Here is a 25,554-nt window from a genome sequence, read left to right as displayed (position 1 = left end):
TCACAAATCCACATTCAGAATAGAGGTCCTCTGTCTTGGGGGATTGTCCCCCTGCCCCAGCCTAGACCTGATCACCTGGATTGAGACCACCTGACTCCCTTTAGGGCATAGGTCAAAACTAGGCTGTAAATAATTTGAGTGTGCCAAGAACTTTGTAAATTGCAAGACCTGACTTTATATGGACATTGATCATTAACTTTGTGAGCTTCAGGAAGTTGACACGTCTCTGAGCCTCAGTTTTTTTTTTCAGCTCAAAAATTGGGAGAGGTTGCCGCGAGCCAAGACTGCGCCATTGCACTCCAGCCTGGGCAACAAGAATGAAACTCTGTCTCAAAAGAAAAAAAAATTGGGGGAGAAGGTAGCCTGGATATTCCTTTCAACTCTAAACTTTAATTCTGTGAACAGCAGGGATGAGGGAGAGGATGAGGCTCCTTCCTTATTGGACAAAACCCCATTGGTACTAAATGCTCCCAGGCTCCCTTGCCTAGGAAGGTCTCCCCAGAACAGTGGGAAGTCTGGTTTCACAGCTGGGGACCACCAGCTCAGGATCTCATGAGGCCCCAGGACCCTCTGAGCAGGGGCCCAGATGCTCATCCCTGCAGGCCGGATTGGCCCTTACATTACCCAAGTCGTTCTAGTTCCTGTCGATTGGTTGGTTGCCGCAAGGAACAAGACTCTAGGTCCACTTACCAGCAACTGGGGGAACTAAGCCTCTTGCAGAGAATGAGAGCCCCATGTCTGCTCTAGGAAATGAGCTTTTTAATTTAACTGGTCAGGCCTCAACCCACATTAGGGGTTCACGACCATTGTACAGACAGCCATACCCAGCTGTTCACAGCCCAGACAGACTAGTCCTATCTAGACAGCCCCTCCTCCCAGCTCCGGGACCTGTCTGGCTGTGAGCTCCTAGGAGGTCCCAGGGGTGTGACCTCCCTCCCTCCTTCCCTCCCCACTCCCTACCTCCTCCCTCCACCCCAGGCTATAAAGCTGCCCAGGCTTGGCTCTCAGCACATCCAGCTGCCTGAGACCCTCCTTTAGCCATCTCAAGGGACATTCCCATTCTGCCCACCGCTCCTTCCAGACAGTGCCATGCGACCCCTGTGGCTCTGCTGCGCACTCTGGGTGCTGCCCCTGGCGGGCCCCGGGGCGGCCCTGACCGGGGAGCAGCTCCTGGGCAGCCTGCTGCGGCAGCTGCAGCTCAGCGAGGCACCTGTACTGGACAGGGCTGACATGGAGGAGCTGGTCATCCCCGCCCACGTGAGGGCCCAATACGTGACCCTGCTGCAGCGCAGCCACGGGGACCGCTCCCGCGGCAAGAGATTCAGCCAGAGCTTCCGAGGTGAGGCCCTCCCTCCCTGCTGCCCCTGGTCCCATGGGGCAGGTCAGATGTGACCACTCCGGTGGCGTCAAAGGGCTCCTGGCCTTGCAGAGGTCTGTGGGAGGCTGGGTGCGGGCCATGGTCTAAAGCGCAGTGAGGTGGGGCCGGGCCTGTGAGGATGGCAGGGCCTCAGCATGCAGTGGTGGACGCAGTCAGGACTCCCGGGGTCTGTTTTCATACTGCCACTCTGGTCTGAGCTCTACTTGGAGTATATTGCTTTAAAATCATCTCACAACCATTCGCTCATGTGGAACTGGGGTATAGCTATGTCTTGCCCATCTTCCAGCATTGTGAACATCAAAATGAATCATTGTAAATAGAAGCCTGTTTGGGTAACTGGAAAATACTGCACTTAAGTAGACTACCTGGGTTATACCTGGCTGTCAGGGGTGCAGCTGGGCCTGAATCCTCCTGCAGCCTCTCACCTCCCTAGGTCCTCAGTGCGCAGAGCTAGACCCAAGGCCAGGCACCTGGGTGAGGATTCTGCTCCCAGCATCTCAGCTGAGGCAAACTTGCTAGCCCGGGGTCCCACAGGCGCCCCTGCCTGCTGGATGTAAACTGTTACTAAACAAGGCCCAGATCCAAGGGAGATTTTTAAACTGGGTTTGCCCCAGAGATAGAACAGGGGCCGGTGTCTCCTGGCCTGGCTGCCAGCTCAGTGGCCCTGCCATCCTCAGAGCTCCCCTGGAGTCCAGGGAGGCTCCGCTGACCCTGCTCTTGTCCCCAGAGGTGGCCGGCAGGTTCCTGGCGTCGGAGGCCAGCACGCACCTGCTGGTGTTCGGCATGGAGCAGCGGCTGCCGCCCAACAGTGAGCTGGTGCAGGCCATACTGCGGCTCTTCCAGGAGCCGGTCCCCAAGGCCGCGCTGCACAGGCACGGGCGGCTGTCCCCGCGCAGCGCCTGGGCCCGGGTGACCGTCGAGTGGCTTCGCGTCCGCGACGACGGCTCCAACCGCACTTCTCTCATCGACTCCAGGTGCGGGTCGCGCGGGCGCGCACGGCAGGGGGAGGGGGCTGCTCGGCCTGGCTTGGGGGCGGGGACGCGGGGGGCGGAGCGGGGCCCTCGGAGCCCGTCCCAGTCCCCGCCCTCACGCGGCGCTGGGTCTCTGTCGTGTCTCAGGCTGGTGTCCGCCCACGAGAGCGGCTGGAAGGTCTTCGACGTGACCGAGGCCGTGAACTTCTGGCAGCAGCTGAGCCGGCCCTGGCAGCCGCTGCTGCTACAGGTGTCGGTGCAGACGGAGCATCCGGGCCCGCTAGCGTCCCGCGCCTACAAGCTGGTCCGCTTTGCCTCGCAGGGGGCGCCGGCCGGGCTTGGGGAGCCCCAGCTGGAGCTGCACACCCTGGACCTCGGGGACTACGGGTAGGTGCTGAGGGTTAAACTGGTGAGCCGGAATAAAGAGACAGAGAGGCAATTAAATTTGTTTTGAAATGGACAACTTTTCAGAGTGCTCTGGGAATGAATGAGACAATGTATACAATTCTTCCTCTGACTCTTAGGAGGTCCTCAGTAAATATCAGTTATTAATTTTCAAGTTACTTGTAGCTGTCTATCCTATATCACAAACATCCAGCTTTTTGAAGTTGAGAGATGGATCATAAATCTCCATCCCAGATGACTGCTGACCCTGCTCTCTCTGCCCACACAGAGCTCAGGGCGACTGTGACCCTGAAGCACCAGTGACCGAGGGCACCCGTTGCTGCCGCCAGGAGATGTACATTGACCTGCAGGGGATGAAGTGGGCCGAGAACTGGGTGCTGGAGCCCCCGGGCTTCCTGGCTTATGAGTGTGTGGGCACCTGCCAGCAGCCCCCCGAGGCCCTGGCCATCAAGTGGCCGTTTCTGGGGCCACGACAGTGCATCGCCTCGGAGACTGCCTCGCTGCCCATGATCGTCAGCATCAAGGAGGGAGGCAGGACCAGGCCCCAGGTGGTCAGCCTGCCCAACATGAGGGTGCAGAAGTGCAGCTGTGCCTCGGATGGGGCGCTGGTGCCAAGGGGACTCCAGCCGTAGGCACCTAGTGTAGCCACCGAGGGACTTGACTTGTGTGTGTTTCTGAAGTGTTCTAGGGTACCAGGAAAGCTGGCGATGACTGAACTGCTGATGAACAAATGCTCTGTGCTCTCTAGTGAGCCCTGAATTTGCTTCCCTTGACAAGTTACCTCACCTAGTTTGTGCTTCTCAGGAATGAGAATCCTTGGCCACTCGGGAGCCCTTGCTCAGTTTTCTCTATTCTTATTATTCGCTGCACTATATTCTAAGCACTTACATGTGGAGATACTGTAACCTGAGGGCAGAAACCCCAATGTGTCATTGTTTACTTGTCCTGTCACTGGATCTGGGCTAAACTCCTCCACCACTATGGACCTAAGACCTGGGGTTAAGTGTGGGTTGTGCAACTCCAATCCAGATAATAAAGACTTTGTAAAACATGAATAAAACACATTTTATTCTGTAATTTTGTAATTTTCTATTTTATTTTAATTAATTAATTATTTTTGAGACGGAGTCTTGCTCTGTCACCCAGGCTGGAGAGCAGTGGCCGAATCTCAACTCACTGCAGCCTCCACCTTCCAGGTTCAAGCGATTCTCATGCCTCAGCATCTTGAGTAACTGGGATTACAGGCATGTGCCACCATGCCAGGCTAATTTTTTGTATTTTTAGTAGAGATGGGGTTTTGCCATGTTGCCCACACTTGTCTGGAACTCCTGACCTCAAGTCATTCGGCAGCCTCAGCCTCCCAAAGTGCTCGGATTACAGGCATGAGCCACTGTGCCCGGCTGTAATTTTCCATTTTAATCAAAGCTCTGCAAATTGAGGAAGGAGCAAAAAGTTCTACAGAGATTAGGTCAACCTAATTGTAAAACTAAGGAAAGAGCTTGAGTTGGCCAAGATCTTGGTTAAGCAATACAGGAAACTAGGATTAAAATGCTTTCAGGGCCAGCACCATGGCTCACTCCTGTAATCGCAGCACTTTGGGAGGCTGAGGTGGGCGGATCACTTGAGGCCGGGAGTTCAAGACCAGCCTGGCCAACATGGCGAGACTGCGTTTCTACTAAAAATACAAAAATTAGCTGGGCATTGTGGTGTGTGCTTGTAATTCCAGCTGCTCGGGAGGTTGAGGCATGAGAATCCCTTAAACCCAGGAGGCAGAAGTTGCAGTGAGCTGAGATCACACCACTGTATTCCAGCCTGGGCAACAGAGCAAGATTCTGTCTCAAAAATAAAATGAAATAAAATAAAAATAAAATGTATTCTGATTCTAGTATCTGTGGTGCCTGTCCTCTCAGAATTGATACAGAAATCTTTCTGTTCTTGACACTTTGACTTTCCTGGGCATAGTGATTGGGCTTTATTTCAATCCTACTTGCATCATAATAAAACCTGTGATCAAAATAATCATCTATACTTAGAGAAAAAAATAAAGCTCCAGAGGATCTGGAATTTATAGCTATAAGAGCTGTGCAACTGGGTGCGGTGGCTCACGTTTGTAATCCGGAGGCTCACCTGAGGTTGAGAGTTTGAGACCAGCCTGACCAACATGGAGAATCCCTGTCTCTACTAAAAGTACAAAATTAGCCAGGTGTGGTGGCACATGCTTGTAATCCCAGCTACTCGGGAGGCTGAGGCAGGAGAATCACTTGAAGCCAGGAGGTGGAGGTTACAGTGAGCCGAGATCACACCACTACACTACAGCCTGAGCGACAGAGCGAGACTCTGTCTCAATAAGTAAATTAATTAATTAATTAAAAATTAAAAAATAAAATAGTGATTTTTACAAACACTTCACACAACTGACATAACAAAGGTTGTGGCTATCTCAACTCACATTCTGATCCATCAAGGCCTTCTCTTGATTTTGAAATAACCTTAACCTACTCAAGAATAAAGTTAGAAATCCTTTCTTTCTCTGAAATCTTTGTCAGTGGCTTCAGCATTCTAATTACCAAGACCGGAACCTTGCACTTGCCTGGACCCTACCCCAATGAATGGTGCCCCCACAGATCAGACGTGGGGGCACCATTCATTGAGGCAGGGAAGGGAGGAGGACAGGCAGGTGTGGGAGTGGGGAGTGGAAAGAAGATTGGACAGGGACAGTCTCAGGAGCCAACGGGGAGTCCAGGGGCCACACCCAGGACTCTGCAGATGGTCAGATGTGGAGGTAAGAGAACAGGGAGGGGGGATGGCCAGGCCCAGCTTTGGAGGGACAAGGGCAGAGATTATACTGGGTGGGGGTGGGCACAGAGGAAAAACCCTGGGAAATAACTAGTAGATAGAGGTTTGGGGAGAGAGGGGGAAGCCAGATGGGACAGAAAAGAACTGAGAGAGGCAGGAAGAGACCCTCCCACCCTCCCCACCCGACCCCTGGACAGCCACAGACTGGCGCTAGAATCAGGGACAGGGAGGTAAGGAGAAATTTTTTTTTTTTTTTTTTGGAGAAAGAGTTTTACTCCTGTTGCCCAGGATGGAGTTCAATGGCGCGATCTCGGGTCACTGTACCTCCGCCTCCCAGGTTCAAGCGATTTTCCTGCCTCAGCCTCCCTAGTAGCTGGGATTACAGGCATGTGCCAACATGCCTGGCTAATTTTGTATTTTTAGTAGAGACGGGGTTTCTCCACGCTGGTCAGGCTGGTCTCAAACTCCCGACCTCAGCTGATCCGCCCGCCTCAGCCTCCCAAAGTGCTGGTATTACAGTCATGAGCCACGCGCCCGGCCATAAGAAGGATATTTTTATACCGTTACAGAAAAAGATGAAAGGTCAGAAATGGAAGAGAGATCGGAGAACCCGCAAAGCCGTGCATGTGGGGAGAGGACTGCTCAGAACTCAGAGTGGTTTGGTGCTAGAAAGGACCTGAGAGGGAAGCTTTGGTCCAACCACTCGTTTCACAGACAGGGAAACAGGGGCCTGCGGATGGGGTGGTTTGCTCCTTGATTCCCAGGGCGCGCGGTCCTCCCGGAATCCAGCCTCGCTTCCTGCGCAGCGCCCAGCAGTCCCTGGCGCGGCGGACTTGCGAGCTTGCGGTCTAGTTGTAGAGGCCACCGGCTTCCGGGAAACATCTGGCTCCGGGCCGCGAGGCATGCCGCGCTCTCGTAGCTGGGCTGGAGTAGGTGCCCTTGGCGGCCCTGGCTCGGGCAGTAAGGGACTTGGCCCTAGGGAGCGTTGGAAATGCTGCGACCCGCCCCCACATTTTTGCCCGAACGAAGACCCTCCGGGCTTTCACGGCCCGGCCTTCTACAGCGGCGGGGGAGCCGCGGCCCCTCGCAGGGCTCTCCGCGCGGTCTCCGACTGCCCGGAGCCGAAGTGCAGGCTGAAACCTGTTGAGCTCCCCATGCTACCACCCCGCCACCTCCACTCTCCTGGGGCGGGTCTAAGAGCTCTTCGCGGAAATTCAAAGCACCACCACCAACGTTTGCAGATGCTCTCCCTGCGCTGCGACCACCCTGTGCTTGGCCCAGGTCTCTCGGAGGCGTCCAGAGACTGGGCTCGTACAGGGGGACGGAAGAGGGTGCGCCCCAACGGATCCCTTCTCAGCCTCTGGACTTGAGCTGGCCGGTCCGGGGCTTGCAGACCTCCGGGAGGACCTGCGGGGCTACGCGACGATCAGGAGGCCAGGCCAGGGCAGAGGACCGCCGAGGGCCACCGCGGAAGGCGCAGTCGGCTGCGTCCAGGCTCGCGCCGGCGCGGGCGAAGGCTCCAAATTGGGTAAGCTGTGGACGCAGCTCTGCGCATGTGCAGGAGGCGCTGGAGTTTCACTTTGTAACTTTTAAGTGGTCGGAACACGCCCCGCCTGGCTGGGTCCCGCCAGACACGCCGCCGCCGCAGGTACAGGGGACGGGGGCGTGAAGGGGGGAAACGCGCCCTCCGCCTTTCCCGGGACGTGCGGGGCCGGGTCCACGTCGGGGTGCGCGCCAAGTGTCCGGTTCCGGAACGGCTCCCCGCCTCCGCAGACACCAAAGCCCCCGACCCCAAGCAGGGGTTCACGACGCCGGATTGGGTGGGAGGAGAGGGTCAGGGCAGGGGTCGCCGCGCCCCCATTCCAGCCCTGCGTTCCTCGGGACTTTCTGGCGGCTTTTCAGGACTTCCCTCTCCGAGGCTCCGACTTTTCGCTTTCAGGACTGGTACCTGCTTCCCCATCCCTCTCTTTGGGATTTGTCGGCGGAATCCGACCTCTCACCTAACTAGGAGCGCAGCTCTGGGCTCCTCCGACCCTAGACGAGGCCGGGCTGGGAAAGGGCCAGGCGTCCGAGTCTCCTGACGCCAGGAAGGCAGAGGCCACCCTCGGGCTGTCCCTGGGTGACCACTTCCTGCAGCCTTGGCGGAGTCCTGAGGACGGAGGCTGGGGACTCGGGAACTGGGGGGAAGGGCGGGGGCGGGACAGGTGAGGTGAGCTCTGCTAAGAAACCAAATCCGCAAAGGTTCCAGCACCTGATAAGAATAGCTGCCTGAGGCCCTGGAGGGGCCTTGGTCATTCAGCCCCAGGCAGGTGGTGTCCTCTTCAAGGGCAGGGGTGGACAGCGTGGTGGACCCCCTGACCCTCCCCTGACACCTGTCAGGTCATCCTCAAGTCTGCTGTGCCTTCAGAGGGATATGAACGGAAGCCGGAAGCCGAGGCTCCTTTTCTCTTCACACACCCCCTTCCTTTGTTTAGTATGGGGGCAAAGGTCTCTCCTAGCTGTTCATTGGGCTCTAACGGAGAAGACGTCAGGTGGGGTCCTGCCCTTGTGTTTCCCATTAGCTGGAGGGGTGACTTAAAATAAAGGCAAACAGCTTCTAACTGCTTGCTAGGGCCGGTCCTGGGCTAAGTGCTTTACAGGTGTTGTTTGGGGTCTGTGCCTCCCAACAGCCCCGTGAGAGAAAGTGATCACTCGTATTTCCGGGCCAAGGAAGCCAAGGCACGGAGTGGTTAGGCTGCTTGTCTGAACTGCGTGGTGCTGAGACCCTAACTCCAGAGCCTGCTCACATAATCCCTGAGCCACACTCCCTCTCATTTCAGCCAGGGGCTGTGTCATTTCCTTTGTGCTCCAGGGTAGAGGTAAACAGTTGTCCGGGTTACTGGGTCGTGTTTGGTGTTGCCATAAGGTTTACTCTGCAACCTTATTCTGCATCTGAAAGACCAGAGTTAGCTCCTGAGGCAGAAGGCCTGGAGCAGCTTGTAGTTTTGCTATGGTCATCACAGGATTGAAAGATTTGGTGATGATAAAATTACCCTGAATTTGTACGGGCCTTCTTGCAAGAACCAACAATACCCATATACTTCCTGCAGCATTGTGCTGGCATGTCTAGAGCTTGTCAAGTTGGTCACCAGGCCAGTCTTTGCTGCCAATGGAGACCGGGCAGTGGGTTAGCATAGGTGGTTTACTTTGGCAGGTTCAGACAGCTGTTGGATTTAGCCATCTCCCACTGGCCACAGTCAGACGCTTGCATGCACATGGGTTGAACTTTGGGTTGGGAGCGTGAAGTCACCTGCTGCCCACTCTGGCTTTTGGGCCTCAGCAGTAATTCTTGGCTTTCCTACCCTCAGCATATTAAGTGGGAATAAGGGGATGAATGGAGAATTTATGGAAGGCACAGATAAGTGCTAGGCGTTCACATACATCTAGGATGACTGAATATTGCCTGGGGTTCTCAGCCAGGTGGTGCCACTGCAACCACAGTGCCTAGCTGCTGGTTTGGCCTCCTCCACATAGCTGCCAACTGGGTGCTCCCCTCCCCCTGCCTTCTCCTCAGTCTGGCAGCGCTGCTTCATGTTGTCTGTGTTCTCAGCTGCCCGTGCACAACATGCCTGTTTGTGAAGATGCAGAGGAGCTGTCCTGTTGAGAGCCAGAGGGATGGAGCTGTTTCAGTGGGATCTGGACTTTACATGTCTGATGGGCAGGCACAGGCTGGGACTGAGCTGAAGGGTCTAAGAGAGACTGTGGATCCCCAGAGCTGTGCCCTAACCTGGGTACTCATCGGAGAGGGCAGACGGGACTGGCCACCTGAACTTATCTCCATCTCAGGCTCATAGTATTTGCTAGCCACCTCCCTGAGTTCTTATCAGACTTTGTCAAACCATTCTGGGAAGCCTATTTGGCAAGAGACAAGTGACTTAGAGGCATAACTGGGGCTGGAGGGGGAAGAGGAGCCACAGGTATTTCCCTTCGCGGAGGCCTCTCTCCTTCTCTGCAGTCCTGGCGAGGGTGTGCCACTCCCAGCACCGCCACAGCACCCTCCCCTTTCCAGGGACAATGCTCCCTCTGTGAGCATGTTATGGGATGTTTTTTCTTTCCACTTCACTTCTCAAGCCTTCCTTGTTCATGCTGCTGTGTTCCTTTTTCCTAATTCTAGCTCTTGGGGAACCTTGGGGAGCCTCCCCAGTAGCACTAGCCCTTGGGGCCCAGGTGAAGTCCTTTGCTTGGGGTCCTACCATGAGCCCACAGCCTCCAGGGCTTCTGTGGGAGAGGGCTGCTCCCCTAGCCCCAGCAGGTCCTTGAGTTATTGGTGAAGAGGAGAGAGGCTGGGTCCGCAGGTGGTGCTGGCTGAGGAAGGAGGAGTAGGGTCGCACAGAGGAGCACTGACGGATGGAGAGCCAGTTCTGGGAGTTTGGGGAGAGATCCAGGCAGGAGGGAGCCCACTGGGCAGAACGTAAAGCTCCATATGGGCAGCATGCATACACGGGTGTGTGCTGGAGGGTTTCCATCCAGACCCCTACGCTGGAAAAGGGTGGCTCCCATGTGATGCTGGGTGTCTGTGATCCTTCAGGAAAGTCTACAGGATGGTACCCCAGGACTTGCTGGTCAGGAAAGCCCTGCAGGAAATGAGTGTTAGTTCTGAGGCCTGGCCCTTCGCCGCTTAGGAGGTACTGGGGCTGCTTTTGCCTTTGCCAGAGACAGCTCCAACTGAGGACCTCCCCAACGGGTCCATCCACAGTCCTTCCTTCCCCTAGCATCTGGTAAGTGTGGGGACAGGAAGAAGGAGGGGTAGGTGGTGGTCTCAGAGTGTCGGGCTGGGTTGTTCCATTGGGTGGTACCACTGGGTAGGGTTTAAAGGGAAGCCAAGAACATCTGTGTTTCAGAGGTCACTCTTGTGACTGTGTTCAGAGCCAGCAGCCCCATGACTCTGGCATCACAACCCCTACTACCTCCAGCCATTGCCAAGTCTCTTAGAAGGTTGAAAAAGTGACTTGGCTCTCTGGGGGATGCTCCCATGCTCTTGGACTTTCCACTTATTCACCCTTCCTATACTTCCTGTCGTGTGTGTGTGTGTGTGTGTGTGTGTAGGTGTCCATGTGTGATTGTCCCCAGCACTGCAGGCCTAGGGGTTATCCAACATACCCCACCAGCACTACTGGTATCCAAACATCTGTTTGGGTTCTCTATATCTTTTCTTCTTGTTCTCAAGATCTTTGTCCCTATAACAGCTAGAAGCACCAGACTTAGCAGAAATCCCCTGGGAATTCTAGATTTACCAGATTTGGGCAGATGGGATCTTAAGCAAGTCCAGGTTGAACATGTGTTCTGGCCCTTCAGCCACAGCGTGAGAACTTGGACACTAACTCCCGGGCCTCAGGTGTCAGGGGACAGACGCTGGAGATTTCTGTTAGCTTCACCAGGGGCACCAGGAGCCTCAGGAAGGAAAAGTCAACAACCCAGCCTGGAGCAGTGTTTGCTTTGGAAATGCTGGGCCTTGCAGTTAGACTGATGGTACCCAGGAGGGGTATGTATGTGTGAAAGGGCAGAGCTGGGGGACCCAGAGGTCCCTGAGAAGGCCTTGGAACTCCTGACTCCCTCCCCCTCCCTACCCTAGACCACCCCCTTTGCTTTCTCCTCTGTGGCAAAGTAAAAAGAGAACTGGCATCTGAGAGTCAGGACACTGGGTTTGGGATTCAATTCTGCCCTGACCAGCTCCTTAACCTTAACCTTGGGGTAAGTTATTAAACCTCTGAGGCTTGGTTTCCAAGTATAGCAGATGGACCCATCTCTGAGGTCCCAGCTCTGACATTCTGTGAGCAGTGGGAGTGAGGTGTTGTCGGTGGTTCGTGGATGGACCATCGTGAATACTTGGATGTTCCCTTCTTCCCTGTTTATCCCTGTGTTTTCCTCTTGCCTTTGTGTGCCTTTCTCCCTCTCCCCTGCCTGTACTACAGATCTGCCAGTGGCTTCTGCAGGAGTGACTTTCCCAACATGAGTCCTTGAGGCTAGAGGAGCTTTAGGACTTCTTAAGTCAGCAGCTGCAGCAACTCTGTCCCTCCCTTACTCCATGTCACCCCCTCTGGGGATCTGCCCACTGTGTCCTGGATGAGCCATCCACTCTGACCATCTGATCCCCCGAGATTGTCCCGTAATGGAGCCATTCTCTATGGACACCGCCAGGCACTCAGAGGTCCAATGTCTGGCTCTCCTGGACTCTTTGCTGCTGGCTCCCTGTGCCCGACCAGTCCCTGGGGAAATGCCCACCTTTGGTTCTGCCAGCACTGGTGGGAACCTGCAAGAAATTTGAGCGCTGAACATCTGTCTGCCTTGCTCTGTTGTCCTGTGCTCCAGGGAAGACAGGCACGATGGCGGACTCCCCATTCCTGGAGCTGTGGCAGTCCAAGGCGGTGTCCATCAGGGAGCAGCTGGGCCTCGGGGACCAGCTCAATGACTCCTATTGCTACAACTCGGCCAAAAACAGCACCGTGCTCCAGGGAGTCACCTTTGGTGGCATCCCCACTGTCCTGCTCATAGACGTCAGCTGCTTCCTGGTGAGAGCCCTCACGAGTCGTGTCCTACTGCCTCAGTTATTTGTTTAAATCCCCCGCCCAGGGCCTTCTGGGAAACTTAGATGAGAAGTCAGACGTAGCTGGGTTTAAATCCCTACTCTGTTGCTTACCAGCTCTGTGACTTGGATGTGTTACATAGCTTCTGTGCACCTCCCCTTTCTGCTTCAGAAATGGAGATCATAATTCCTGCCTCAGAGGATTTTGGAGATTGGATAAGGCCAAAATGCTCACATAGCTACGCCTGTGATTATTACCATGATTGCAGAGCTCTCTGCCTGTCATGTCTTTAAGGCCCTTGGGAAGGGTCATCTCAAGGGGTTGAGAAATGTGAATGGAGAGTACGGACTAGAATAGAGCAGCTGCAATTCCCAAGTGTCACCTCCCGTTCCTCTCTGGCATCCCTGGGGTTTTTAAAGAATCGGAAGCTGGGCTCGGTATTGTGGCTCATGCCTGTAATCCCAGCACTTTGGGAGGCTAAGGCGAGTAGATCACCTGAGGTCAGGAGTTCGAGACCAGCCTGGCTAACATGGTGAAACCCTGTCTCTACTAAAAATACAAAAAATTAGCTGAGTGTGGTGGCGCATGCCTGTAATCCCAGCTACTCTGGAGGCCGAGGCAGGAGAATTTCTTGAACCTGGGAGGCGGAGTTGCAATGAGCCAAGATCGTGCCACTGTACTCCAGCCTGGGCAACAACAGCGAGACGCTGTCTCAAAAAAAAAAAAAAAAAAAAAAAAAAAACAAAAAAAGATTCTCAGAGCGTACCTTCAGCAGGTGGCCTTTCTTTAACGTAGATCTCCTTGTTCACAAGGATGCCTCCAATTTGAAACATGTCATTGTTCTTCCTTATGCAGACTCAACGTTAGCTGGCTGAGATTTATTGGGGTTAAAGTGCCCCTTCTTTTTACAAATGCCATGGGCTGGCCAGTGCCTCTTGATGCTGTCTCCTAACATGTAGCAGAGACCATCTGAATGAAGGGGGCAGATGGCTCTGATGGAGTAAACACCCTTGGACTGCTTGGAGCTGGAGACTAGGCTTGGGTGGGGAACGTGGGGAGGGTGGCTTAGGGTAGCAGGGAGGAGTGGACAGTGGTGTTGGGGTGGATTTCAGAGTTGGTGGGATTAGAGGAGGGTGGCCCTGGGTCTTCAGGGTGGGGAGAGTTTGGCCAAGGTAAGGAGTAAAGAGAGGGGGGCCTGGGCAGGGACCCTAGGTGGGCTCGGTGGGTATTGTTAAAACAGTGTTGGCTGAGAAGAGAGTCACCCTCTACTGGAGTGTGCTGCTGAAGGTGAATTTTTTTTTTTTTTTTTTTGAGACAAGGTCTCACTCTGTCACCCAGGCTGAAGTACAGTGGCATAATCACAGTTCACTGCGACTTCCTCCTCCTGGGCTCAAGCAATCCTCCCACCTCAGCCTCCTGCATAGCTCGGACTACAAGCACATGCCACCATGTCTGGCTAATTTTTACATTTTTGGTAGAGATGGGGTTTCACACCATGTTGCCTAGGCTGGTCTCAAACTCCTGAGCTCAAGTGATTCACCAGCCTTGGCCTCCCAAAGTGCTGGGATTACAGGAGTGAGCCACAGTGCCTGGCCAGGGGTGGGTTTTTATTGCAGTAAGTTTTGGGGATGGGGGAGCAGGGACACATAAGAGCCAGAGGGCCCTGGAGAGCATGGGTTTGTGGGAAACGTCTGCACTGCACAGGCCAGGGCGGCAGCTGCCGTGGACAGGAAGGGCAGGCACCTGCTGAGCAGGTTTCGTGGTTTTCCTATAACACAACTCACCTGCCTTTGAAAATATGTCACCAACTTCCTGATTCACCTGAAGAAAATTCCACGAGAACTCAGTGCCTCTGGGCTTCAGGTCTTCTGGATTTCCTTTAGGAAAACAAAGCCCACCTTCAAAACCCCTGTTTCTGATCAGAGCAGGCAGGGATGTGCTTACTAAGATTTATTTCTCTACCTCCCTGAACCTCAAAGAGAGGGACCCTGTCTAGGGAGGGAAGAGAGGCAGGAACATGGCAGGGAGCCTGCCAAGGTGGACTGTGGGGACTGAGGACAGTCTAGAGTCTACAGATGTCTAGAGCTAACCGGCTTAGTCCAGCCCTGAGGTTGCCGTTGGACACAAGCTTGCTGAGGTGTCCCAGCTTATGAAGGCCGAGCCAGCCTGAGCACAGGTTCTCGTGGTGCCTTGCTGTCTGCATGCATGCTCTGTGCCTGCGGGGCCTGCCGTCAGGGGAACCAAACTCAGAGGAAAAATCTGACCGTTTCTGGCTTAGCCTGAGGAGGCTGTGCTACCTTGGTTCTGTAATTTAAAATGAAATTTCTGGCCAGCGTGGTGGCTAACGCCTGTAATCCCAGCCCTTTGGGAGGCTGAGGCAGGGGGATCACCTGAGGTCAGGAGTTCGAGACCAGCCTGACCAATATGGTGAAACCCTGTCTCTACTAAAATACAAAAATTAGCTGGGCATGGTGGCAGGCATCTGTAGTCCCAGCTACTCTGGAGGCTGAGGCATGAGAATTGCTTGAACCAGGGAGGCAGAGGTTGCAGTGAGCTGAGATCATGCCATTGCACTCCAGCCTGGGTGACAGAGCGAGACTCCATCTCACAAAAAGAAAAATAAATTTTCTGTAAAGTGAAGAAGGATACTGGTTCCTGGGACTGCTGTGAGGCCAGACCTTACCCCCCTGCTTAGGGGCCACTGAAGGCAGATCAGGGCCTGAGACTGGGTCCTTGTGGTATCACTGCTGCTTTGAGAGCAAGAGACAGGGCTGACATGCATAACTAGGCAGGCTCCAGGCAAGCTTGGCATCAGTGCCGGCAACCTTGGTGGCGTGGGCACAGGTGACAGGAGCAGGTGAAAGGGGTGAGCAAAGCATCCAGGCTACTGAGCTGTGTGGCCTTGGGCAGCTCAGTGCCCTCTCTGAGCCTGTGTGTTTTCCTTCTAGCCCTGCTGAGTGCGGGCAGGTGGGTTTTACCCCGGAGACCGCTGTGTCTTCTAATGAGAAGCCATCCAATATACTTTTACTTGGTTTATTTTCTATTTTTAGTTCTTAATCTTGGTGTTTTCCATTATAAGAAGAAGATTCTGGGACTATGGCCGCATTGCTCTGGTGTCAGAAGCAGACAGGTAAAGACATATCACCTAGGCTATGAGCATGCATGTGCGTACGTGTATATGAGTGTGTGTGTACATATATGTGTGTATAGTGTGGGTGTGTCCCTGGAATGGGCTGGGGGCTTATGAAGCCCTCCGTGTGGGCAGGACCCACACATGACACTGCTATTAGATTGTGTTCACTGAGTGTATCTACCTGGCCTGTACCAATAGCTGTTCTCTTTGCTCTTCACCACAGACCCATGAGGTCAGCCTCACTACCCTCATTGTGCTCACAAAACCAAAACCAAAACCAAAACAAAACCCAGGCTTAGCTGCTCAGCTCCCTCAGGGCTTCTGTTGGGCCAAGGCTGTGAACCTTATTGGCCTGGAACAGGTTGCTTTAGATACTGAGGGCTTTCATCATCCTCTGAAGAGGATGCCCATTTTCTTTCTCACCTTGAGTGTTGTAAGTGATTATCTTTGAAATTAATTAGCTTGGGGCCAGGGCTGGGTGAGGATCAAGAAGGGCAGCAGGGCCGTCAGGGAACTGCCCTACCCTCCTGCCAGGTCAGTGCTGGCTTTGGATAAGTCTGTTACAAAGCACAGGCTCCCTTCGGCTGGGCCTCAGGTCCTTCTAGTTCTGCGTGAGGCTCTAGGATTCTCTGTTCATGTCACCTGAAGGGTGACAGTGAATTCTGGATCTGCACAACCTGACATTCCAGCTCCAGCTGGCTGTTTGCACCCAGGATCTTGTGTCAGATGTGGCAATAGGAAGTGAGTGATGAAAACTCAGGCACTGGCCCCAGCTGCCACCCAGAGCCTCCCCTGGGGCTCTTCAGGCAGACCCTCCACTCTCGGGCCCCTCCTGACATGTGGCCTGAGTGGCAGGATCCTTTGAACTGGGAAGAGGAGAGGTGTACCTGAAAATGCACCATCCTTTCCCATGATCTCTGTTCTGGGATTTGCTAAAGCCTGAGGTGATGACCTTGGACTGTTGGGGAGAAACTTTTGGGACATCTGATGCCTTTACGGCACATTCAGCTAGAAGTGGGGGCCATGTACTCTGGTTGAAAAGACCACCTGGGGATCAGAGGGCCCTGCTGCATCCCTGGCTGTGCAACCTTGGTCAAGGCCCCAGACTTATTAGGGTCAGTCTCCTTCTGTCGTCTCTTCCCCATGAGGTCACCTTGAAGATCAAAAGGGACAGTGTCTCTGCAAAGGCTTTTAAAGTTAAGTCTTGTCATGTGTTTTGTCTTTAGCAGGGGAACAGTAGAACCAGGAACAGGAGACTAGAGAAAAGGAGTCACGGCCAGGCATGTTGGCTCACAGCTATAATCCTAGCACTTTGGGAGGCTGAGGCGGGTGGATCATGAGGTCAGGAGTTCAAGACCAGCCTGGCCAAGATGATGAAACCCTGTCTCTATTAAAAATAAAAAAATTAGCTGGGCATGGTGGTGGGCGCCTGTAAGCCCAATTACTCAGGAGGCTGAGGCAGAGAATTGCTTGAACCCGGGAGGCAGAGGTTGCAATGAGCCAAGATTGTACCACTGCACTTCCAGCCTGGGTGACAGAGCCATTTCAAAAAAAAAAAAAAAAAAAAAAAGGCTGGGCGCGGTGGCTCAAGCCTGTAATCCCAGCACTTTGGGAGGCCGAGACGGGCAGGTCACGAAGTCAGGAGATCGAGACCATCCTGGCTAACACAGTGAAACCCCGTCTCTACTAAAAATACAAAAAACTAGCCGGGCAAGGTGGCGGGCGCCTATAGTCCCAGCTACTGGGAAGGCTGAGGCAGGAGAATGGCGGGAACCCGGGAGGCGGAGCTTGCAGTGAGCTGACATCTGGCAAGGTGGTGGGCGCCTGTAGTCCCAGCTACTGGGAAGGCTGAGGCAGGAGAATGGCAGGAACCCGGGAGGCGGAGCTTGCAGTGAGCTGAGATCCGGCCACTGCACTCCAGCCTGGGCAGCAGAGCGAGACTCCGTCTCAAAAACAAAAAAAAAAAAGAAAAGAAAAGCAGTCACATATTGCAAACACCTCAGATTTATAGCACATGGGGTATTTTTATGGGAGTACTCGCAAGAAGGGATTTGATTACAATGCCACAATATAAAGTGCCATCATTTGTCCACTCTAAAACATATGTTTTGACATTTTCTCATCTCTGAAATTGGGAGGCATCTTGTTATTGGTGGGTGGTCATAGGTTATTTGGCAGCATTTTTTCTTTAGCAGTTCATAAAATAATTATGCAAATTACAACCAGTGGTATCTTAGATTTGATAAAATATAGTATTTATTCCAAGTTTTATTTGATAATATTGGGAAATATGCTATAAATTGGCAACCCTTTGAAGTCACTTTAGCTAGACCAGTCACAATGGTATGGTTTCTGAGTGTTGACCCCTTGCTGTTCATCCCGTATAACATGGAGTTTTATACCATGCCTGGGAATGGTCATTGTCCTTGTCTCTGTCTTTCACAGAGTGAGTTATATTTTGTCTCAGCCATTGAGGGCTGGTAGCTTTGGTTCTGAGCTCCAAGAGGCAGCAAAATACTGGACATGATCTTTTTGACTCTTTGACTTTTTTTTTTTTAAGGAATTATCTGTCATTGTTTTTCTTTTTTGTGTCTCTAGCGAGTCCAGATTTCAGAGATTGTCATCGACTTCTTCCTCAGGGCAACAAGACTTTGAAAATGAGCTGGTTGGTATCTAAGGAATAGTTGTGGCCATGGCCAGGTGGTGGGGACTGGCAGTCATGGTTTTGGGGAGGGAGCAGGGTGGATCTTGAGTGCCAAGTGCTGGAGAAAGTGCTTTTCTGCATCCACGAAGGCACCTGAACTTGCGAAGTACCACAGGAGAGATGGCAGCTGGATGACCGGGGATCTTGAGACTGGATGAACTTGCAGGCGGGAAGGGCTACGGAATCCCTTGGGCTTCCCCAGCACTTCTCTCTCTTACATGTATGGCTTTGTGTGACAGTTAATTATGGACTTGCCGGCTGGATTATGAGCCAGATGTGGGCAAGAGCCCTGCCTTCTCCAGCCCTGTTCCCCAGCGCCTGATGCCTAGTAGGTGCTTAGTCATTGTTGAATGAATTATTGAACAAATACTTGTCTTTCCTAGCTGGATAACAGCCCAGCTTTGGGGTATTAAGTTTAAGAGATGTGAAGGACAATAAAACCTACAGACACCCTTTCCCCCTAACAGCCACTCCAGCAGACCATCCAATCCATTAGGCTTGTTTCCTCTCTTTTGCCTCACCTCTTGGTCAGTGATTGTAAACAATCAAACAGCAGCCCACATCACTTTCCCCAGAGCTGCCCTGAGCTTTCATCAGATTTGATCTAAGTTTTGTGATTTGACCATGAGGTTGTCAAGAGATTTTAGCAGGAATTCCAGGCATGTGGTGTATATTGTGAAGTACTGGGCGCATGCTTGCTGAATATGGGATAAAAGCACTGTTTTTTGTACAACAGGAGGTTAAATGGTTATTTAATGTCAAAGACAATAGTTACATCTGCCTCCCAAAGACACAGATGTTAGAAGCTAATCCCTGTTCTCTCCGTTTCCAGGGATGCTGTCCCTGGCTGACTGCCATCTTCCGTCTGCAGTAAGTACACTATGGGGCAGCTGCTGGGGGGCCTTTGGGCTGGTTTTTTTGGGTGTTTGGCTGGTTTTTTTGGGTGTTTGGCCACTCAAGAGGCAAGAGCCAAGATACTTGATCTTAAGATGGGGTCTCTTAGATACTTTTCAGTTAATGTCCAAAGCAGTATGTGAGGGGTGAGAATCAAGGTGGCCAGGCAGCCCCTGGGGTCAGGGGCAGAGGAAGGAGGCCTGTAGGATTGGAGCCTCCATGCTGGAGGGCACACAGTCCCTGCTGGAGCCTGGAGCTTCCCAAATTGAGGTGGATCCCAAGAGTTCTTGAAGGTAGAGATGAACTTTATTTATTTCAACATATTCAGTGGAAATCATATCTTCATCTCTCATAATACTGCACAAACTACAGCTATTTTTTTGCTTTAATTATTCAACTTAATATTTAGTTGAATAAATTAGATGTCAATGGAAGCTCTCCTAGACAGGTTTGCCTGTCTTTGAATTAGTGAAAAGTGAAGAAATATAATACATTCAATTCATTTGGTTACAAGTTTTCTTTTTTTCAATGGGGCCCATGGAGAGAAATCTAAAAGATTATTAAAGGTGATTAAGAGCCAGTTAGTTACCTCTCATGTGGTGGAGGGAGCCAGCAGGCGGGGACTGATGTGAGTCTTGGTTCTCACCTGCTGCCATATTCCATCGAATCTAAGAAGTCATTGTTGTAAGATGCATGTTATTTTATATAGCACTAAGAACGAGAAAATGTTGCCAGCTAAGCTACCATCAACTATCACGATAGGATACACCTCATTTCAGAGGAGTTGAAATATGCCCGGCTGCAGTGGCTCACGCCTATAATCCCAGCCCTTTGGGAGGCTGAGGCAGGCAGATCACGAGGTCAGGAGTTCGAGACTAGCCTGGCCAACATGGTGAAACCCCGTCTCTACTAAAAATACAAAAACTAGCCGGGCTTGGTGATGGGTGCCTGTAATCCCAGCTACTCAGGAGGCTGAGGCAGGAGAATCACTTGAAACCGTAAGGCAGAGGTTGCAGTGAGCCAAGATCACCCCCACTGCACTCCAGCCTGCACAAAAGAGCAAAGCTCCATCTCAAAAAAGAGAAAAAAAGAAATATGAAAATGACATCTTAGAATTGATGAAATGTGGTGGCTATAGGATGTTAAGTAAGTCCCTCTTTCTGGACTTCAGTTTCCCCAACTGTAAAAGGAGGCTGAGGATAACATGTGCTCAGGCTAATTCAAAGGATGAATACATGCGAGAGCATGTTGTAAATAGTCGATTTGGTAGGAGTCGTTCCCAGGGGAACTGGTAGGAGCCAGAGCCCTGTGGCAGACAGTCAACTCTGGTCTGGAACAGGAGGAAGCAGGAGGTGAGTTAGTTTATTTAGAAATGAGAACAATGTAGTTAATTGCAAAGCTTTGTCCTCTAGATAAATAGTAATCATGACTCATATGAACAGGCATATTTCTGAGCATCTGCTGATACCATGTACAGCACTAGGTGTTTGACGCTTATTATCTCTCATGAGCCCCTGTTAAGCCAATGAGGTAGGCAGTAGGCAGTTTCCTTGCTTGAGGTCAGAGGCAGGTAAGCCACGTGACCTGCTTACCTCTCAGGTGGAGGCAACTGCGCTGGATTGCATTGTGGTCTGACTATAAAGCCCACGCTGACATCTTTCAGATCTGCCTTTCTATGATGCAGCCCTTGCCTCCCTGAGCTCTTCCCAAAGCACTGCTTTCCCAGCCTAGAAGCAGTGCCTTCAGGGAGTGGGAAAGAGCAGAGTGCCCTGCCACTTCTCCCTCTGTAGCACAGAAGTCTAGCTTGTGTGAACCTGGTATTTTCTGAGTCCCCAGTGGACCCAGAGCCTCCAAGTGTAGCACTCCAAGGGTGGGAAAGGGTGGAGCAAGTCACCTCCCCATCTCTGGGGACACAGGGAGGAGGCCAGGGTGGTAGGATAGACTGGGACTCTTGGCTCTACCTCAGGTCTCCACTTGAGGGGGAGACAGGAAACAGGGTGGGGGCCTGGGCATATTCCCAACTTTATTCTTTTTTTTTTTTTTTTTTTCTTTTTTGAGATGGAATCTCACTCTGTCACCCAGGCTGGAGTGCAGTAGTGGGATCTCAGCTCACTGCAACCTCCGCCTCCCAGGTTCAAGCAATTCTCCTGCCTCAGCCTCCTGAGTTGCTGGGATTATAGGTGTGCACCACCACACTTGGCTAATTATTATTATTATTATTTTTGTATTTTTAGTAGAGACACAGTTTCACCATGTTGGCCAGGCTGGTCTTGAACTCCTGACCTCAGGTGATCCACCTGCCTCAGCAAAGTGCTGGGATTACAGGCGTGAGCCACGGCGCCCAGCCCTAACTTTATTCTGAATGTGATTCCTTAGAAGCAGGACAAGGCTGTGAGATAACTGTATTTATGTACCTTTCCCACACACGTAACTAGGGCACAAATGTTTCTAGCAACATCAGATGGAGTGCTGGTGTTCCTTTACCTCAAGGACGGTACAGGGGCTAAGATGGTGGGCTCTGGAATTTATATCATGTGAGATCCTGAAAGTTATGCAAATTTCCTGTGCCTTTATTTCCTCATATGTGAACAAAAATGTGGGGATAACAATCAAACCATCTCATAAGATTGTGGTGAGGATGATATGAGACGCTTCATGCAGAGCCGTGAGGCCTCTTCCCGCTGCTCATTAAGATTCCACATGTGTCTCGGCCAGTGAGGACCAGATCCTGGAATGGTGTGGGGAGGACGCCATCCACTACCTGTCCTTCCAGAGGCACATCATCTTCCTGCTGGTGGTAGTCAGCTTTTTGTCCCTGTGTGTCATCCTGCCCGTCAACCTCTCAGGCGACTTGCTGGGTAATGACCCTCCTCACCCTTGTCTATGTTGTAATGGGGCAGAGTGGCAGTCCTAGGGAAAGGGCTCACTGTGGTAGACCAGAACCCCAGGAATCCTGCTCCAGTTCAGATGTAAGATGGTCTCCAGGTGACTCTCTGAACATTTCCATCTGATTAAAGATCTGCAGAACAATCTACCACAAACCTAGGCTAAAACTGGGGCCCCAATATCAATGTCTGGTTCTATTTAAATAGGGGAAAAAGCCTCCCAAGATTTACAGAATCAGGGGCTGTTAGAGAGTCTTTTATACTTTCCTGCCCTCACCCAAATTAGGAGGTCACAATTAATGGACCCAGAAGATATCCATGATACTTAATTAAACTCAGGGTGTGGCATTATAGCTAAGGGCAACTGCAAGAATCCACCTTACAAAATGCTACCATGAATCCACTTAGGATACCCAGTGGTTCCCAACGTTGGTTTTGTAACAACGTAGGATGTTTGTAGTTTTCTCAAAACAAAATGAATTCACATTTTGCCTTTACCTGCAATGGAAGGTTGAGAAGTTATCAGGGAACATGTTGGTGTCAAGCAGAGGCCTTGATGGTGTAGCTCTGGAAAGACCAGTCAGGCATTGTCTTCCTGCTGGTCCAGACATGCTCCTCCTCCCCAGAGCTCCACAAACCCAGGCTGATTGGTTACGCCCCCTTCTGCTTCCCCACATGACTCTGGAACTAAGCATCTGTGCTTCTCTGCAGACAAAGACCCGTACAGTTTTGGGAGGACGACAATAGCAAACCTGCAGACTGAGTGAGTATGGAGCCTGTGGAGATAGGTGTCGATGGGTGAGATCAAGGAGAAGGCAGGTCAGGAGCCCAGGGCAGGCCAAAGGTACTCCAAAGGGAGCCAGCTGGTTCTGAAGGCCCCTTGCAGCTAGTGTGTTGTTGAGCTGTGGGCATGAACACGCTACAGGCAGGCACTGTTTTGCCAGAGTTTTAAGAACCATGGAGGGTCCTGTGGATCTGGAGTTCATTTGTCAGAACAGGAACAGGGACCCCTCTGAAGTGTTCACTGTGGGCTGAGGGGCATTGGCCACACAGCCTCTGTGGGAGGCATCTCTTGCAATGAAGCTGTTGGTCCTCAGTTCAGTGCCCACTGAGGGTAACCAGGCCCCAGCTCTGCACCCCCAGCTCCCTGCCTGGGATCCCAGCTCTGATGGCAGGCGGTTTCCCCCTCAGCAATGACCTCCTTTGGCTGCATACCATCTTTGCCGTCATTTACCTCTTCCTCACCGTGGGCTTCATGCGGCACCACACTCAGTCCATTAAGTACAAAGAGGAGAACCTGGTGAGTGAGGTGGGGCTTGGGGACATGTGCTGGGAGAGACTCAGGTGGGAGCTGGAGTGGAGGGGCCTCCCAGGCTCTGCTGCAGGCCCTGACCACAGTGAGCTCTGGGAAGGCCTCAGGAGCCTGGCTTGCTTATTCTTGCTCACACTTGGCATCATCTTTAAAAAAACAATTTCCTGGTGGATTGTTTCAAGACTTGGACAGTTACTGGTGCTAAGTAAAGAAGTTTGGGTTGAGAGCAGCCCTTTCTCTTTACCACCCACAGCTTCACAGGGGAGGGGCGCTTCTGTGGCTTGGTTCCAGGCCTGGGTCCTCCTCTGATCTGCTGTGTGACCACATTTGAGTCACTTCACCTCTTTCTCAGTCTCCTGCCATGTAAAGAAGGCTCATAGAGTTGCTTTGGAAGTGGATTCTTTGTACAGCCTGGAAGAAGATGATGTGTAAATGACGTGCTTTGGGGCTCCCCCGGCCACAGAAGAAGAAAACTGGAGCCTTCTAATTTCCTGTTGTTTACTTTCCAGAGGCTGGAGTGGGGTAGGAAACCTGAGCATACCTGCACACTGGCTTGTGGGTGACTTCTATCCCTACTGTGTTTCCTGGACAGGTGAGGCGGACCCTATTCATCACAGGACTCCCCAGAGATGCCAGGAAGGAGACTGTGGAGAGCCACTTCCGGTAAGCAGGAGGGGTGGGAGGAGAGCTGAGCCCCCTCCACGTAGGACCAGCACAGCCCCACCCACAGGGCAAGCACCTTAGGTGAGCGCCTGCTGTCTCTCGCTTGGGTATCCAGATGAGATCTGAGAAGGACCTGGCCCTGCCACAGTGTATGGAGTGGCTCCAGTGTGCCAGCCCTGCTGGTGCTGTGCAATGCATGGCGCCGTGGTGGCCTATCCTCTTCAAGCAGCCTGTGCACAGTGTCCAGAGCACAGACCAGGATGTAGGTGCAAATAAACGTCTTGAGAGCATATGGGGGAAAAAAAGTGTTCACCCCGGGGTTCTTAGCATCACCTTTGCAGAATAAGAGACGTGAGCTGAGCATTTGTACAGACCCACAGGGCTAGGGTCTCACAGGAAGGACCTCAGGGCCATCTCTGCGTTTGCTGGTTTGTCCACCCACACAGTGGGTGTCTGTTGAGTGAGCACTGTGTCTTGAGTCCAGGCTCTCCCTGGTAGAACCACCTTTCCAGCGGCTCCCTTTGAGGATCTGCAGCACCAATTCCTGCAGATGGAGGCTGGAGGAAAGGCTTTCCTGTGAGGAGATTACGTGTGCAGCCAGGGATGCGGGGGAAGGCCCAGAGCATCAGGAAAGGTGGAGGTGGGGTGCGGGGGCAGGGTAAGCAGGCCGGGAAGGCTCCCAGGACCCCATGCTGGAGGACCTGAAGGCTGGGCTTAGGAGCTGACATTTTATTCTTTCTTCATTCCTTTTTTTATTATCTTATTTTTTTAGAGACAGGGTCATGCTCTGTTGCCCAGGCTAGAGTGCAGTAGTGCAGTCATAGCTCTTGCAACCTCAAATCCTGGACTCAAGGGATCTTCCTGCCTCAGCCTCCCAAGTAGCTGGGACTGCAGACACATGCCACCACACACAGCTAATTTTTAAATTTTTAGTGGAGATAGAGTCTTGCTATGTTGCCCAGGCTCGTCTCGAATTGCAGGGCTCAAGTGATCCTCCTGCCTTGCCCTCCCAAAGTGCTGGGATTACAGGCGTGAGCCACCATGTCCGGCCTCTCTTCATTCCTTATCATTCAGCAGCCACTAATTTGTTGCATGGACTAGGAGCTGGCTACACTTTAACTTTGCACTGTTTATGAAGAAAGCACTTGCTAAGGAAATTACTAGACAGAATTGTAAATTGAATGTTTAAAATTAGAACAACTTCTTTAGAAACTCTAAGTATTTTAGAAATATTTACTAATATGTAAATACTCCATACCAGAATCATTTTTCTCCATTTCTTTGAAGCGACTCCTCAAAGTTGCCTGCTAGGCAACACCTGGAAACAGTAATTCCACTTAATGTATAACTTTAAAGGGAAAAAAAAAAAGTCCCCTCATTCTCATACAAACATTGCATGACTCATGCTTTCCTCTATTTTAGGAGGCCTTTTTAGTGAATGCTGTTGCAATCCGTGGGGATTGATGTATGAATTTGCCTTTCAAGCAGGGATGCTTAAATTGCAGTTTTCTTCCTCACAGCTGTTATTGAGACCAGAAATTGTCCTACTGTTTAATTTCATGATTGACATACCTATGGGCTCTCTCTCTCACTAAAATGTAAGCACATCCAGGCCCTGTTACCAGCACCTAGAACAGTGCCTGGCAGGTGGTAGGTGGGGATTTATTTACATGGTTCTGGAATCCCCTGGAATTGTATGTATAATTTTGCGTGTACGGTGAGGGGGTATTGCATGGTGGCCACGAGCATTGACCTTGGAGCCAGGTTGCCTATATTCACCTCCTGGCTCAGACACTTACTAGCTGTGTGATCTTGGGCGCAAGCCACTTACCTCTGTGGGGCTCAGTTTA

The 25,554-nt window shown here is 52.1% G+C and overlaps 2 protein-coding genes across 7 annotated transcripts in view; both read left to right on the top strand.

Annotated features, from left to right (window-relative positions):
* The first annotated feature begins 1,009 nt into the window (after positions 1–1,009).
* LOC111537079 (left-right determination factor 1-like) lies at positions 1,010–3,827 on the top strand. 2 transcript variants are annotated; one of them, XM_023203637.1, is made up of 5 exons: positions 1,090–1,339; positions 2,106–2,134; positions 2,237–2,352; positions 2,497–2,736; positions 3,023–3,827. In XM_023203637.1, the coding sequence occupies exons 1-5, from the start codon at positions 1,090–1,092 to the stop codon at positions 3,384–3,386; spliced, it is 999 nt and encodes a 332-aa protein (XP_023059405.1). In that variant the 3' UTR covers positions 3,387–3,827. The 2 variants fall into 2 exon arrangements, with proteins under 2 accessions (XP_023059404.1, XP_023059405.1); XM_023203636.1 differs by having other exon boundaries at positions 1,010–1,339; positions 2,106–2,352.
* A 2,611-nt stretch (positions 3,828–6,438) lies between these two features.
* The window catches only part of TMEM63A (transmembrane protein 63A), a 37,887-nt gene continuing 18,771 nt past the window's right edge, over positions 6,439–25,554 (top strand). Inside the window, exons 1-10 of one of the 5 annotated variants that reach the window (XM_023203645.2) lie at positions 6,439–7,198; positions 10,118–10,307; positions 11,899–12,098; positions 15,164–15,243; positions 17,845–17,911; positions 18,783–18,820; positions 21,560–21,702; positions 22,441–22,492; positions 22,921–23,029; positions 23,634–23,704. In XM_023203645.2, coding sequence (XP_023059413.1) covers positions 11,913–12,098; positions 15,164–15,243; positions 17,845–17,911; positions 18,783–18,820; positions 21,560–21,702; positions 22,441–22,492; positions 22,921–23,029; positions 23,634–23,704 — 746 coding nt within the window. In that variant the 5' untranslated portion in view covers positions 6,439–7,198; positions 10,118–10,307; positions 11,899–11,912. The remainder of the gene's footprint in view (positions 7,199–10,117; positions 10,308–11,898; positions 12,099–15,163; positions 15,244–17,844; positions 17,912–18,782; positions 18,821–21,559; positions 21,703–22,440; positions 22,493–22,920; positions 23,030–23,633; positions 23,705–25,554) is intronic. The other 4 variants (XM_023203641.2, XM_023203644.2, XM_023203643.2 and 1 more) reach the window with 4 other exon arrangements.

The sequence above is a fragment of the Piliocolobus tephrosceles genome, chromosome 1 (genome assembly GCF_002776525.5).
Source record: "Piliocolobus tephrosceles isolate RC106 chromosome 1, ASM277652v3, whole genome shotgun sequence".
Taxonomy (NCBI): domain Eukaryota; kingdom Metazoa; phylum Chordata; class Mammalia; order Primates; family Cercopithecidae; genus Piliocolobus; species Piliocolobus tephrosceles.
The sequence above is the reverse complement of the archived record's forward strand: the minus strand, read 5'-3'. Positions and strand labels throughout refer to the sequence as shown.